Below are 17,189 nucleotides of genomic sequence, written 5' to 3'. Positions count from 1 at the left end.
GTTTTTCCAGCTTTTCTCTGTGTCTGGGTTCACTAAGACTTTTCTTATGAAATATTTGTTTTCTCTAGGGATTAGAGAAAGGTCATTTTTCGCTTAGGATCTAATTGCCTATATTCCTCCAATAGTGGGATTCAGATCTGGGAGGGGATTTTGTTTGTTACTCATAGTCAAAAGTTTCTGATGAGTCCACAGCACTAACAAAACTGCTTGGAAAATTAAAATGATAATCTTCTGATGTGGGGTATTATCTCTAAGGTGTTGTGTTGGAATAGCATGAAGTTCTGCTTTGTTTCAGTGATTTGGCACAGTGGCAGAATTTGGACTTCCACACAAAAGTAATAAAGAAACAAGTGAAGGGGAAGATGGCAGAATAGGGTTGGAGCTTACTTCTCTAGTCTAGGGGAGGATAGTTAAGAAATAATGGAGAGAGTACAATCTCAGGGAAACATTAGGGAGAAAACAGCAGCGGAAACTCCATGCAAACTGAAGGGATACTATGGACCCATGTGGAGGGTGTAGAAGTGCACAGCTCAGGATCCCAGAAGCTGAGAGCCTCAGCACCAGCTTTGGAGCAAGGTGAAACCAGATTGCAGCAGCTCAAGCCACTGGTGATAAATCTATGGGAAGAGCCTGGCGTGGGCCCATGGGGGACAGTGTACTTGCCAACCTAGAGGGAAAAAAGGTGGGCACATTTCACTCTCCCTGACCCCCTGTCACTGGCATCCTGTAAGTAGCCAAGAGGGGGAGGTCCCATTTTGGATAAACATGATAGTTCTCATCAGAAACCCTGCAGGCTAGGAGAGAATGGGGAGATACAGTCCAAATTTTAAGAGAAAAAAAATCAACCCAGTATAGTGTACCTTGCAAAGTTTTCATTTATGTGTGAAAATGAAATAAAGGCTTTCCATAACAAAGAAACTGAAAGAATTTGTCACCACCCGTCCAGCCTTACAAAAGATGCTTAAGGATGTACTTCACACAGAAACAGGAACATTACTATGAAAGAAGGTAAAGGCAGAAAATATCCCAGTGAAAGTACAAAGGAGCTCCAGAGTAAACAATAGGAGTATTTATGGGAAAATGTCAGCATCAAATAGTTACTTATCAACAGTCACCTTGAATGGAAATTGTCTCAACTGTCCAGTTAAAGGATATAGACTGCTGAATGGATTAAAACATACACTCATCTAATTGCTGCCTACAAGAAACACAACACACCAACAAAGACACATGAATACCAAATGTAAATGGTTGGAAAAGATATTCTATGCTAGCATAAACCAAAAAAGAACTGGTATAGCCATCCTAATATCAGACAAAATAGACTTTAACAGAAAAACTGTTAAAAGAGACAAATTAGGGCACTAGGCAATGATTAAGGGATCAATTCAACAGGAAGATGTGACTAATAAATGTATATGCACGTAATTACAGGGCACTTAGCTTATTAAAAGAAATGTTAATGGATCTAAAGGGGGACATACACTTCCACACAATAGTATTGGGGGACTTCAATACACCAGTTTCAGCATTGGACAGATCAACCAGACTGAAAATCCGAAAGGAAATGACAGAATTAATTGACACTATAGAGTAAATAGACCTAACAGATATACACAGAACTTTTCATTCTACAGATGCAGAATACACATTCTTCTCACAGTTCAGGGAACTTTCTCTAGCACTGATTACCTGCTAGGCCATAAAGCAAGTTTCAGCAAATTCAAAAAACTTCGAAACCATACCATGCATCTTCTCTGACAACAATGGAATGAAGCTTGAAATCAACAGCTCAAAAATCTCTAGGACACATGTATCCACATGGAGACTGAACAAAATGTGCCTGTATGAACAGTCGGTCATTGAAGAAATTGAGCGAGAAATAAAAAAAAAAAAACCTCTGGAAACAAACAACACTATATCATATCAAACTTATAGAATACAGCAAAAGCAGTGTAAAGAGAAAAGTATATAGCAATTGGTGCCTACATTAAGGAATTGCAAAGGCCCCAAGTAAATGAACTATTAATGCATCTCAATGACCTAGGAAAACAACAGCAAAATGAAACCCAAAACTAGTAGGAGAAAATAAATAATTAAAATTAGAGAATCAATGAAACTGAAACAAAAAACCGCAAAATATCAGTGGAAAAAAAAGCTGTTTTTTGAAAAAAATAAAGAAAATTGACACATCATTGGCTCAACTAACCCCCCAAAAAGAGGGAGAGATACAAATCAATAAAATTAGAGATAAAAAGGAAATGTAACAACAGACATCACAGAGATAAAAAGGGTCATCAGAAATTACTACAAAGAGTTGTATGTCAACATATTGGGAAACCTAGAAGAAAAGGATAGATTCCTTGACACAATCTAATTAAATTGAGCCAAGAAGGCAGAGAAAACCTAAAAAGATCCATAAACAAGATGGAAATTGAATGCCAACAAAAAGAAGCCCAGAACTGGATGGCTTCACTGCTGAATTCTACAAGCCGATTAAAGAACTAACTCCAATTCTTCTCAAGCTATTCAAAACAACTGAAAGAGAGGGAGTCCTCCCAAATTCTTTCTATGAATCCAGGATCATCTTGTCTGATGTCTCAATAGATTCAGAGAAAGCATTTGATAAAATATAACATTCTTTCATGATGAAAACTTTAAGCAAATTGGGTATAGAAGACTATTTCTCAAAACAATAAAGGTAATTTATGACAAACCCACAGGCAGCATTCTATTGAATGGGGAAAAGTTGGAAGCATTCCCACTGAGCTCCAGAACCAGACGAGGATGCCCACTCTCACCACTGCTATATAGTTCTGGAAGTTTTAGCCAGAGCCATTAGGCAAGAAAAAGAAATCAATGGGAAACAAATTGAGAAGGAAGTCAAACTATCTCTATTTGCAGATGACACAATTCTATATATAGGAGATAAAAAAGACTCCACTAAGAGACTATTGGAACTCATAGAAGAGTTTGGTAAAGTGGAAGGATATAAAATCAATACACAAAAATCAAAAGCCTTTGTATCAGAGAGAATGCCATGGCTGAGAAAGAAATTTTAAGATCAGTCCCATTCACAATAGCTCCAAAAAAATCAAATCCTTGGAATAAACTTAACAAAAGAAATCAAAGAGCACTATGAGAATTAAAAAAAAAAGAAAGAAAGAAGTAGAAGACACAAAAATGGAAAACTCTTCCATGTTCATGGATTGGAAGAATCAATATTAAAATGTCCATACTACCAAAAGTACTGTACACATTCAATGTGATACCAGTCAAAATACCAAGAACATTCTCAGATATGGAAAAAATGATGCTGAAATTCATATGGAAACACAGGAGACCCCGAATTGCTAAAGCAATCTTACACAACAAAAACAAAGCCAGAGGCATCACAATACTAGATTTCAAGACATACTACAGGGCTGTTATAATCCCAACAGGCTGGTACTGATACAAAAACAGATGGACAGACCAATGAAACAGGATTGAAACACTAGAAATCAATCCATTAATCTATAACCAACTTATATTTGACAAAGGAGCTAAATTCAATCCATGGAGCAAGGACCATCTCCTCAACAAATGGTGCTAGGAATACTGGATCTCCACATGCAGAAATCTGAAGCAAAACTCCTGCCTTATACCTTATACAAAAATCCACTCAAAATGGATTAAAGACCCAATTCTATGGGAGCCAATACCATCAAATAATTAGAGAACACTAGGGAACCCTGCAATACATTGGTATAGGCAAAGAGTTCTTGTAAAAGACCCCAAAGGCATGGGCAATCGAAGTCAATATGGACAAATGGAATTAGATCAAAATGAGTAGCTCCTGCACTGCAAAAGAAACAGCCAGCAAAGTGAAGGGGCAACTGACAGAATGTCCTCACTCGGAGGACAGTATGAAGTTACCTCAGAAATCTGAATTTACCCAAGGTAAGTGTAATCAGAATATGAAAGAATTATGTAGACCCCCGTGTTTATTGCAGCTCAATTCACAACAGCTAAGATAAGGGATCAACCCAAACTCCAGTCACTGTGTAATACTAAATGGCAGTAAAAAAAAAAATGTATATTGTCATTTGCAACAAAATTAATGCAATTAGAAAACATAGTACTTAGTGAAATAAGCCATTCCCAAAAGGATAAATACCATATCTTCTCCCTGATCTGTGATAACAGAGCACCTAGAAGGTAATCTATGGAAATGAAATTAACACCTTGAGATACAAAGATTTTGAACAGCCCTCGTCTTAAGTGTTGAAAAGCAGTTTTTTTCCATACAATTTGTTTAACTCTTTTCTTAGTATAGAGTTAATCACAGTGTATAAAGTTAATTGAAAATAGATCTAGCCGGCGCCACGGCTCTCTAGGCTAATCCTCTGCCTGCGGCACTGGTACTCCAGGTTCTAGTCCCAGCTGGGGCGCCGGATTCTGTCTCGGTTGCTCCTCTTCCAGTCCAGCTCTCTGCTGTGGCCAGGGAGAGCAGTGGAGGATGGCCTAAGTGCTTGGGCACCTGCACCTACATGGGAGACCAGGAAGAAACACCTGGCTCCTGGCTTCTGATCGGCACAGCTCCGGCAGTGGCGGCCATTTGGGGAGTGAACCAATGGAAGGAAGACCTTTCTCTCTGTCTCTCTCTCTCACTGTCTGTAACTCTACCTGTCAAATAAATAAATAAAAATCTTTTTTTAAAAAAAAGAAAAAAGAAAATAAATCTTAGTAAAAAATTACAATGGGAATAAGAGAGTGAGGAGGAAGAGGGGTGGGAGAGTGGGTATGCTGGAAAGAATGATTATATTCCTAAAGTTTTATTTATGAAATTCATGAGGTTTGTATTCCTCAAATAAAAGGTATCTGGGGAAAAAAAAAAAAAACTAGTGAAGGGGTCATTTTAACACAAACTCAGTATTTGTTTATCCACAATATAAGACTATAGAACACATTTGTATATGGGGCAATTATAAAAGACAGCTTTAATAAAAATCATAAGCAAACATAAAAAATGGTAATAAACAGATTTTCTGTCTCCTTGACAGAATAACTTCTTTGTTGATGGGCTCTAGGAACTTAATTATCTATGTAGAGAGGGAAAAGCGAGGAGCAAGAGCCGGCTGACTTTGAGCTCACAGCCTAGCCTGTAAGCTCTTTTCCTTTGAACTTTCCCCTGATAGTCCAGAACCACCTGGACAGCAGCAAATATTAGCTGAAATTCTTGCAATTCGGTAAGTACTGTGTTCATCAGAACTGGGGAGATGCACCCATGAGCAATTTTACAAGGGTTGCTGACTCCGTAGGAAGACAGATATTGTAATTAATTTAATTTATGTGTGATACAAGTCATAGGAGTCAGTAGAGGGGTAAACGTAGATGTTCTATGTAAGGAAAAATGCCAAGGTAGAATGAAGCATGATGCAATCAAGGGTGTGACTAGTACTGGTACTAGCTGGATCCCCCAGGGCAATAGAGGGTAATGGATATGGAGGGGCAGAAAGATTTTGAACTGGTAGATGAGGGTGACTGAGTGTATAGAAGAATCTTTAAAAGACCTTTGGAAGTCTGATAATCCTGTACACTCCAGATAGTTACAGAGATAGAATTGGAAATTAATATACACTACATGTCCAGGATGGCTCAATCCTAATGCCCTGTATCCTCCCATATTTTTATATCATTGACTTCTCAAACAAAAAATGAAGTCTTCAGCATGTGCATGAATTTTAATTTATAGATAACACCATGAGACTCGGAAAGATTAACTTTTACTTGATTAAATAACTGAAATTTGAACTCAAATTTATCCATCCATAGAGTGACAACTCCACTGGCATATATATCACACCACCTCTCAGAATAGACGAGGAACTATAGGTCAATCACTGAACTACAAGTCCTAAGATCTACCATTTACTTTTCTGAGGTTCATTGCTTTTATGTGTGCAGGATATGGCACATTATTAATAGATTTTGGATTCCTATGTTTTCCTTGTGAGCCATGCTTTTGCACAAGTAGGTGTCAATTTCCTATAGTCACATATTCCTAAATACACTTCCTGGCTACTACTTTTAGCTCTGCCCTCACTAGGCTTTTATGGGTGAATTCACAGATGAGCCTCTTTTCCATGTGCAGCCCTGCTTAGTTCTTCAAATAATTTTGATTAAGACTAAGAATTATTGGGCCCAACACTGTGGCGCAGCGGATTAACTCCCTGGCCTCAAGTACCGGCATCCCATATGGATGCTGGTTCAAGACCTGGCTGTTCCACTTTTGATCCAGATCTCTGCTATGGCCTAAAAGCAGTAGAAGATGGCCCAAATCCTTGGGCTTCTGCACCCACAAGGGAGACCCGGAAGAAACTCCTGGCTCCTGGCTTCTGATCAGCCAGCTCTGGCTGTTGCAGCCAATTGGGGAGTGAACCATCAGATGGAAGACCTTTCTCTCTCTCTCTGTGCCTCTCCTTTCTCTGTGTAACTCTGACATTCAAATAAATAAATAAATTTTTCTTTAAAAAAAGACCAAGAATTATCAGTGACCTCAGTGGACTCATTTGTGGGTAACTTAAAAACGAGTTCATACTCCTCTGGTCCAGTCTTGGGATTTCTAGAAAACTATTTCCAGGTCATTAGGTCCAGGTCTTTGTAACCCCTTTGACTATCTGAGTATTCCCATCTCCCTTGCTAATTGCCTACTCATATTCTATTATTTTGCACTAGGCTTATACACCAAATTCATGCCATTTATCTGGTGATAAACTGTAACTCTCTTTCAGATCACAGTTCTATCCTAACCAGCTCTAAGGCTTCCTGCTATGGTCTTATTGCTCTCCTTTAGACACATGTCTTGGTTCTTACTTGAGCCTTGCATTTGTCTGGAGTATCCACTGACTTTTGCATTCCTTGCTCCTGTGCATTTCTTCCCCAGTGGGATCCTGGGATCTTGTGGAAGTAACTGCTATCCGTTCACCAAAATGCCGTACTTCCTTTCCCACATCCTGTAACACTGTTGTAGAATAGTGGCCACCAAGAAATTAGACTTCCTTTCCTGCCACCTTGTACTGAGTTGGAGACATGGGAATAGATTTTGTCTAACAGAATGTATATGGGATAGGTGGATAGGTCCCACTTCCCACTCAGTCCATAGAAAAGCAAACATCTACAGAGGCAGCTGATTTCATCGTGCAGAGAAACTTAGTGATTCTAAAGTGTCAGATCTTCATCAGCCAGGGACCTCCATCGAATTTGAAGCAGAAACTATTCCCATCTTGACATGAATGAAAAACCCGTCTTTATACTACGTTCAGCCACTGTGCTTTGGGGACTTACTGTTAAAGTAGCTAGCATTACTTATATAAACATAGTCTCCGAATCACCAACATATTTTTTTAACCTGTTGGCTTATGGCCTTCTGAATAAACAGTTGCTCAGGCTCAGCAGCTCCTTTGAGTCCACAGTTGTTTTCAGGTCAGTCCTGGTCCTGCAGTCTCTGCTTACCTCTGCCTTTTTTCCCCTCCAGGTCAGTGTCTCGTTACTTTCAGTTGGCTACAGTGACTTATGCTATCCATGTATGAACCCGCTGGCACATTTAAAAAGGAATCTATTTACATAGAACAAACAGAAGGAACCCAAATACCTTCTTGGCCACAGGTCTGTGAACACTCTGTCCAAGCCGTCCACCCAGTTAGCTGGCAGTTAACCACACATTCCACCATGCAGGGAAGGCTCATCCTTTGAGGCTTCTCCAAATTACGCTGCAAATGGAAATGTAATCATATCACTATCAAATGAAATCATTATCCTTTGATTGGAAAGACTGCCCTTTACTCTACAATAATAACCTTGCCACATTTTGGTGGGTAAAATTTATAATTTCTTATATAAATCGATGGCAAACAATCATTGTCCTTACCTCACATGCAAAAAATTGTCAGCCCAAATTTCTTTTCATAAATTGTCAACCTTTAGAATAGACCTGTCATTAAGGTGTTTGGAAAACAAGTCACCTGCCTGAACCCTGTCCTGTTGCTCAGGTACCAAGGAACCAGGAAACCACCTCAGGGCCAACTGCATGCCTGCTGTGCTCCTAGAGAAGCCAGACATACAGAAAAAGCTCAAATCTATGATCTGGCTGAGCCAAGAAGTGAATAGCATAGGCATGAAAATAAAATCAATCATTTGAAGTGTATAAACAAAAGCAATGGGAATAAAAACACACTGGTCTTCATTTTGGGACGAGTTGACAATACATTATATTTTCCTCTTGTTCTCTGAAATGAGCATGTAGACAAAAGACAAATTCTCTAATGGTCAAGATGGAAGAGATCCTAGTGAAAGAGTAAGTCAGCTAAGAGTCAAACAGAATAATGAAATAATGTGTTATGGGAGTCACACTATAGGTATACTTAATTAGGGAAACTTTGGCATTCACAAGTGTTAAATATTAGCAGTATATCTACAACAATCAAAAATAAATGATTACAGTCTGCTGACTTGCCAAGTGGGTAAAATACTAATGACCACAATGGGATTTGTGATCTACATTTGATATGACCGTTCAGCTAGATTAACACTTTCATCACTTTTCTAGATCTCAGAAGAATGCCCTGGGTATTATTTTAAGACTTTTAAAACTGATACTCTTTATTTTTTAAAAGATATATTTATTTATTTGAAAGGTAGAGCCAGAGAGAGAGAGAGAGAGAGAGAGAGAGAGAGAGAGAGAAGACAAAGTCTTCCATCTGCTGGTATACTCCCCAAATGGCCGCAACGGGCAGAGTTGTGCTCATCCGAAGCCAGGAGCCAGGAGCTTCTTTTGGGTTTCCCACGGGGGTGTGGGGGTCCAAGGACTCAGGTCATTTACTGCTTTCCCAGGCCATAGCAGAGAGCTGGATCAGCAATGGAGCAGCTCAGACTTGAACTGGCACCCATATGGGATGCCAGCACTGCAGGCGGTGGCTTTACAGCAATCCCAAAATTGATACTCTTTAAATATGTGCTGGGCATATGCCAGGCAGAAACAGAGAAACTGATTTTCCATTAATGCATAATTTATATATTTGCTCATATCAGAGTAAAAGATTTACTATACACACTAAATATTTTTGGAGTTGTTCTTTCATATTTTTTGAATTTTTAAATTAATTTTAAGAGGAATTTGCTAATACATTAGATTCTCAAAGTCACAGAAAATGCATAATTACTAAAACACAATTCTCATCAAGTTTCACATTAATATGATATTAATACAAAGAGAACAAATGCCAGGTAGTTCATAGATATAATTTCCTATCTCCCTCCCTTTCTTACTTTCTTTCTTACTTTCTAAAGAGAAGGAAAGAAAGATGGAGTTATTCTTGACTGGTGATTAACTTTTTCCTGAGACAGACAACTTCTAAATGAAATCAGCATACAAAAGAGTCATCTGTAATTCCATGTTAAAGCAGTTCAACTCACAACAGCTAAGATAGGAATTCAACTCAGATGTCCATTAACTGATGATTGTATGTGTGTGTGTATATATATATATATATATATATATATATATATATATATATATACTACTCAGCCGTAAAAAATATGAGATCCTTTCTTGGGCAACAAAATACATGCAACCACAGACCATTACACTTAGTGAAATAAGCCAGTTCTAACAAGACAAATATCATATGTTTCCTCTGATTTGTGGTAATATACAGAGTACAAAAATGTAATGTATATGAATTATATTGATTTTTTGAGCTTTGATTAATTTTTACAGCCCTTGTCTATACTTCTGAGGAACAGTGGTTTTTCCGTTTACTACCTGTTGAATTTTTTATTTAGTGGTGGGTTAAGTTTGTGATTATAAAGTACACTGAAAATATGATGTCATAAAAATTAAAAGGAAAACTAAAAAGGAAAGGAGAAGGGAATGTGGGAAAAAGAGAGGAAGGGTAAGGTGAGAAGTATCATTATGCTCTTAAAACTGTATATATGAAATACATGAAATTTTCTCCTTTTTAAAAATAAAAAAGTTAAAAAAAGTAAAAATGTAATGTTAAAATGTGAAATCACTTAGCAGGCAGCACTCTGCTCTGTATTAGGCAGTTTCAAAATTTCACCAAATGAGACATCAGATTTCATATGGTTTGGTCCAGCGTTGGCATCCTAGTGGGTTACTCTACTGTTGGTCTAGAAAGCATGTTGAAACAAAAATAAGGGTTGAGACAGGGTAGGTGAGGAAGGTTTTGTTTTAATTTTCATTTATGTATTTCACCTATGTATGGAGAAATGAGACCAGAATTCATTTTGCTGGTTTGTTCAAGAATTTTCTGTGGAAATCTGGGTTAACTGGCCCTACATTTCCAATCAATTCTAAAAATAATTTCAGAGGTTCTTTCACTGCCACATTTTGTTTTTAATTTACACCTTGGGAAGGAAACGTGAACTTCTTTACAACAGGTTTACAAAAGCTTTCACCAAACTCCATATAACTTATCATGGGGAAAAAAAGAGAGGGCAGTAAGGTCACAAAAATTTGTAACTCACTAATTTGAAACTTGGTAGGGAGGCATTTTAACATACATTTAGAAGAAAAGTACAATTATTCTATTTATTCAACGATAATTTGTCAAGCAAGTTAGCAGAGTGTCAGTCCATCTCATATGGGATAAATCACATGTCCAATGAAAAAGTCATACTGCCATCTAAATAGCCAACTCATCAATGTTTGCAGTTTACTGGCAAGCAAGTGCATTTATATAAGTTGTTGGAAGTTGGAGAAACACGCTTTTTTAATGAACTCTTGTCCCAACAGGAAAATGGCCCTTCCCAGTCATTTTGATCAAATTTAAATAAGGTCCAGCAGGAGTCCATTTTATGCTATTTGAATCTACAGATCTAGGCTAAGATGAGAAGAAACCAGAGTCTCCATGGAACTTCATGGAGGCTGCAGATGCACAAGAACAACAACACCCGGGGTGTGACATCCCAGTATCAACAAGTTACCTGCTCACACTGGTCCATGTCCACCGTCTTGCCGTCACTGCGCACACAGCTTAGCAGGCGGGTCCTGACGCCTTGACCGCAGGTCGCGTTTTCACTCAGCTGGCACGTGCTCCACTCTGCAGGCAGAGAATCATACACAACGTTTCAAAAATAATGCCCAGGCAAGCAAAATACAACCAATCTTTGGTTATCTCCATTGCTACAGAAGGAGAGGCCACATATTATGTGGAAACTTTTTTTGAAGTGGTTCTGGAAAGCATCAGTCAATTCTATTGCAAAACAGCAAACAAAGAAAAAACTCAATAGACAAAGGAGCACGAGTAACCTGCCCTCATTTGCTTTCTAGAAGTAAAAAAAAACAAATGATTTGTTAGAAAACATCTCATAGCTGGCTGGGGTAGGTGAGAAAAGGCACTAACTAGAATGGTAAATGAAAGTAGCTTTGAATCAGCCACTTCTAAGGGATGATTGAGAGAGAAACTATGCATAGAAGATGTCAGCTGCTATGGTCTGATATTGCAATCCTAACTGGCAAGGTGGTGGTATTAGGAGGTGGGGCTTTGGGGTAGCAATTAGGATAGGTTCTGAGAGTGGATCTCTCCCGAATGTGGTTTACGGCATTGTAAAAGTGGCTTAATTACTCCTTCCAGCACTCGAGGACACAGTAAGAGGGTGCCTTCTGTGAGGACTGGGTCCTCAGCAGGTGTGCTGGTACCTCGATCTTAGACTTCCCAACCTTCCTCTGTCATTTTTAAAATTTTTATTTTAATTTTTAATTAATTTTAAGATTCAACGTGATTTATGGATACAGTTCTAAGAACATAATTATATTCCCCTCTTCCCCCCTTCTCTCGCTCCCTCTTTCTCTTTCTCACCCTTTTTCTTTCTCCCTTTTGTTCTTTTTTTTCTCTTTAGCTTTTGAGATAACATATTTTAAAATTACATTAAAGTAAAAAGGGTTAAAACTTCACCAAATAAGAAGTTTTAACAAGTAAAAAGCAAAAAAGTGGGAATATAGACAGCAACTAGAAACAATAACTGAATGGAAAAATGACCACTTCACACATATACAGTACAATTTAAAGTAATCATAGATCATTAAAACTAGAGTAGTATAACATTCTTAACCACTGGTCTGACATAGATATAAAACAGTTTTACAAAACTATATTTGTAGTGATAGTGATACACACAGACTCTAGAACTGCGAGAAATAAATTTCTATTGATTATGAACTATACATTCTAAGGTAATTTGTTATAGCAGCTGAAATGGACTGACACTAGCCTCTGATATAAAATTCAATATTTTCAAGCAATAAATCCAGTCATCTAACCATTCGGTACATTTGATAGAGGGCAGCTAAAATAAGTGACCCTGTCAGGAAGGAGGAAAATACATATAGAATTGTACAAGCTGATACAGAAACTCTCATTTTTTCAAGTTGTTCCGTAATGAGAAAAAGTTTTATAGGCTTGGCTCCTCATACTACACACTAGACAATGGATAGTTGGGATAAATTATCTTATAATTGATTTGATTCTTAAAATCTTATTGTTGGTGTTGGTAGACAGGAAGATACTGATTATGTATGATGGCACCTCAAAAAGTTCATGGAGAGATGGGCACTTGGTGTAGCAGTTAAGATGCCAGGAGGACATGTACATCTCATATCAGAGTATCTGGGTCCAAATCTTAGCTCATCTCCTAATTCTTGCTACCTGTTAATGTGTACCCTGCAAGGCAGCAGATGGTGGTTCAGGTAGTTGGGTCTGTGATACCCATGTGGGAGATCCAGCTCTCGCGTGTGCTCTCTGTCTTTCTCTCTCTGTTTCTTTCTCTCCTTCTTAAATAAAAAATTTTAAAAAGTTAACAGGAAATGTGTATTATGAAAGAACTATGCATAGATTGCAATTATTTAGTATCAAAATAAAGCTTTTTTTCTTTTTTTAAGAAAAAAAGGTTTACTTATTTGAAATGGTGAGTCAGGGAGAAAGGGGATGAGGGAGACAGGGATTTAGGGAGAGAGGGAGAAAGGGAAGGAAAGAGGGTCAGAGAGAGGCAGAGAGGTAGAGGGAGGGAGAAGGAGGAAGAGAGAGGAAGGGAGGGAGGGAGGAAGAGGGAGAGAGAAATATTTCATCGTTCACTCCTAAATGCCTGCCACCACAGCCAGGTCTAGGTCAGGCCAAAGCCAGGTGACAGGAACTCTGTCTGATTCTTACATATGTGTTGCAGAAAACCAAGTATCTGAGCCAGAATCTGCTGCCTACCATGCATATTTGCAAGAGTCTTGGGAAGTGGCTGAATAGATAAGCCAATGTGATTCCCAGAGCCTCTCAAAAATCACTGAAGGCTCAAGCCTACCATTCTTCCTTTTAGAGAAAGTGCACCATGGGTTCAAATTTCTGAAATAATCAACGCTGTGGAAGAGCCAAACTTTCTGACAGTCTAATCACATTTTCCTCTCACTGCTAACATCCTTCACAACTTACTTTTGTTGTTTCAGTTTATCATGGCTCAATTCCACATTATTCTGAAACTCTGCCAAATTGCTGTAAGCATCTTTGCCTACAGAGATTCCAGGTGGCCTTGCTGAATCTACATGAAAGACTGGGCATTTCTTTTCAGAAAGGACACTGGAAATACCAAGTCTTCAGCCTTTCACATCATTCACTCACACATTCGGCCTCTCTGTCCCAAGAGTGAAACACACAAAGATCTGGACATTCATCAGTGCTCAAGGGGCACAGTAAGGTCGTGGATTTCAACTGTACCTGTTAGATTGTACTGGAACTGGAAGCAATTCTCATTAAGGAGGCAGGGTTGGACCTGTGAGTCTTCAGCACAAGTCCTTGAATTCGGAGAGGGTCTCAGCAGATGACGGGTTCTTCTCTGTGTCGCGTGGGGGTCACATGACTAAGAAAACAAAAGAGCCAACACTTAGTCCCATAGCTACATGGTAGAGAATACACAATTATATGTTTAAAGTTATAAATATACATTTATATTTATATATTATATTTATATGTATTTATACATATATAAAAGTCCACAGAGAATGACTTGAGATCGTTAAAATATGATTTGCTGTGCTTTGTTCCCCCGACAACTTTGTTGAGCTGCATTATTTTGAAGACTGATTTTGAAGCCCCTTGTTGTAAGTAGGCACATGGAGACAATTTTTGATCAATTAAACTCACTCTGTACTCTTAAATAGGCTGCTACAAAGTTGATCAATACTTTAAATGTTTAAACAAATGAAAAACTATTGATATAAGTTATAATTGCAGTTTTTCAACAAATACCATTAAATATGTGGACAACACACAATTCCAGATGCCAACATCTTAAGATGCCCATATGCTCTTAAACCACAGGAGAAATAAAAGTCTCTGTATTCAGAACACTAAATCACTATTTGTATATCTGAAAGGACTCATTTATTTTATTTCCTTTACCTACTCAAATAACATAGTAAGAACACAATCAGTACACTGAATCTTGGCTAAGAATCAAAATGACGATGCTGGATGGTACTGAAATATGCACGAAAATATTCCATTCTCATAAATTTTAGAAGTTTAGCCCATCGAAACACATGTGCTATCCATGTGATTTAATACTTGGATAATCTGTCAATACTTGTAAAGTAATTTTACATTCAATTGTATCAAATTATCTCTAGATAATCATGATGGGTCAACAAAATCAAGCAATTATTCTTAATTATCTGCACATGAGTCCCATGCTAGATGTTTACCAATAATTTATTACTATTTTTAGCGAGTTAATTTGAATGTTTGCTCTAATTAGTAGGAATAATCACCTAGTGACTCATCAATAAAATAAAATGAGGCAATCTGGGTGCATACTCCTAAGTACTGTTATCCTGAATTTATATTTTATAAACTAGTCAATTGATGCCTAAAACAAGTGAATATGTGTGAGGCCCTGTATATACCTGCTTAATCTAAGTTTTCAAACAAAGATTAAAAAAAATACACAAAATCAAAGGAATATGTACTTTGAACAATCCTCTTACATACTCTCCCTTATTTGTCTGCACCTAGGTCAGAAAGGGATAAGGGTATAATCTGATGTAATTTAATAATTTCCTCCCTTAGAGCTTATGTTCTGTCTTTAAGTCTGCTGGGCATGGCTTCTCAATACCCTTTTGAACCTAATTCATCATTCATGCCTTGTAGAGTTTAGTAACTTGGAGGAAGCAATGTACTGAAAACCCAGCACTTAAACTCCTTCTCCTACAAATTCATTATCTATAGAAATAGATGAAGAGGAGAGCATAAGGTAACTGAAGTCCACAAACATAATCCAACCTAACCAGGCCATGTTTTCAAAGTGCACCTTATCAAAATTGGCCCAGGATTGCTAATGAGTGATAGATGACGGTTTCTCCTTATCTGTGTGAATTAACTGGTACAGGAAGTTCAACAATCATCTTTCTTCTTATTTCCTTCTATTGGTTATTTATTGGAAGTTCACAGAACAATGAATTGGCCACAAGGAAGACGGGGAGGGAGTATTGGATAAGAAAAAAAAGAAAGGAAAGCACAATTATAACTGGGTTATTTCTTTATTTGATCAAAACTCCTCAAACAAAACCTGGGTATCTTTTTCTCTAGAATATTTATATAAACATATATTATTAATGTCCTAACTATAGAAGTGAGAAAATGATGTGTGGATAACAAACCCAAAGTCAATCAATTTTGGACCATTTTCATGATGAAGATCAAGGTTATGTAGCTCAGGATTTGCTGGAGAAGGAGATGACCAATGCGAACAGGTTATTCTCTTGTACTTTTTTTATGAGAGTAGCCTTTCTAGTTGAGTACCTTGCTAAGTCTGCACTTCCATTAAAGATCAGTCCGTCCTTACAATAGCATGGCTCATCATCCTTTGTTCTCCCTAGCAGCAAGGCCTCTTGCCTGACCTGAATATTTGGATTCAGTCTTCAAAATGAGATCAAATCTCGCCTCTGAGAACCTCCACTGACTATTTCAGATCCATGATAAATGTTCACCTCTCTTAGTGAACATTTGCACTGCACATGTCCACATATTGATGTATATGCATTCTTTTCCAAGGGCTACTTGGAGAGACCATATCTTTTTTTTTTAATTTAGTAAATACAAATTTCCAAAGTACAGTTTATGGATTACAATGTCTCCCCCCTCCATAATTTCCCTCCAACTTGCACCCCTCCTATCTCCCACTCCCTCTCCCATTCCATTCACATCAAGATTCATTTTCAATTATCTTTATATACAGAAGATCGATTTAGTATATATTAAGTAAAGATTTCAACAGTTTGCACCCACACAGAAACACAAAGTATAAAATACGGTTTCAGTACTAGTTACAGCATTACTTTACATTGGACAACACATTAAGGACAGATCCCACATGAGAAGTAAGTACACAGTGACTCCTGTTGTTTACTTAACAATTTGACACTCTTGTTTATGGTGTCAGTAATCTCCCTAGGCTCTACTCATGAGTTGCCGAGGCTATGGAAGCCTTTTGAGTTCGCCGATTTCGATTTTATTCTGACAGGGTTTTGTTCCTTAACCCAATCAGCCAATCGGTGTCTTTTAACTGGACAGTTCAGGCCATTAATGTGACTATTGATAAGTAGTAACTTTGCCCTGCCATTTGCCAAAGATATTTTCTAATATATGCTTTGAAATCCCTGTGATCTTTTGCTGTGAGGTTTCCTTCCTTTACTTTCTTTCATATTGATGACCATGTTTCTGTGTTTCTGTGTGTAACACATCTTTAAGCATCTTTTGCAGGGCAGGATGAGTGGCAACAAATTCTTTCAGTTTCTGTTTGCTATGAAAAGTCTTTATTTCACCTTCATTCACAAATAAGAGCTTTGCAGGATATAATATTCTGGGCTGGCAGTTTTTCTCTCTTAGTACCTGGGCTATGTCTCGCCATTCCCTTCTAGCTTGTAGGGTTTCTGATGAGAAGTCTGCTGTGAGTCTAATTGGAGATCCTCTAAGAGTAATCTGACGTTTCTCTCTTGCACATTTTAGGATCTTTTCTTTGTGTTTCACTGTGGTGAGTTTGATTACAACATGTCGTGGTGAGGATCTCTTTTGGTCATGTTTATTAGGGGTTCTATGAGCTTCCTGTACTAAGATGCCTCTGTCCTTCTCCAAACCTGGGAAATT

At 37.9% G+C, this 17,189-nt stretch overlaps 1 protein-coding gene across 1 annotated transcript in view; it reads right to left on the bottom strand.

Moving 5' to 3' along the window:
* The window catches only part of THSD7B (thrombospondin type 1 domain containing 7B), an 864,031-nt gene that overhangs the window by 53,623 nt on the left and 793,219 nt on the right, over window positions 1-17,189 (bottom strand). Inside the window, exons 17-19 of the mRNA XM_062199372.1 lie at window positions 13,764-13,905; window positions 10,990-11,105; window positions 7,637-7,754 (exon numbers count right to left, since the gene is read on the bottom strand). Coding sequence (XP_062055356.1) covers window positions 7,637-7,754; window positions 10,990-11,105; window positions 13,764-13,905 — 376 coding nt within the window. The remainder of the gene's footprint in view (window positions 1-7,636; window positions 7,755-10,989; window positions 11,106-13,763; window positions 13,906-17,189) is intronic.

Source organism: Lepus europaeus, chromosome 1 (assembly GCF_033115175.1).
Source record: "Lepus europaeus isolate LE1 chromosome 1, mLepTim1.pri, whole genome shotgun sequence".
In the NCBI taxonomy this organism is placed as follows: Eukaryota; Metazoa; Chordata; class Mammalia; order Lagomorpha; family Leporidae; genus Lepus; species Lepus europaeus.
The sequence above is the reverse complement of the archived record's forward strand: the minus strand, read 5'-3'. Positions and strand labels throughout refer to the sequence as shown.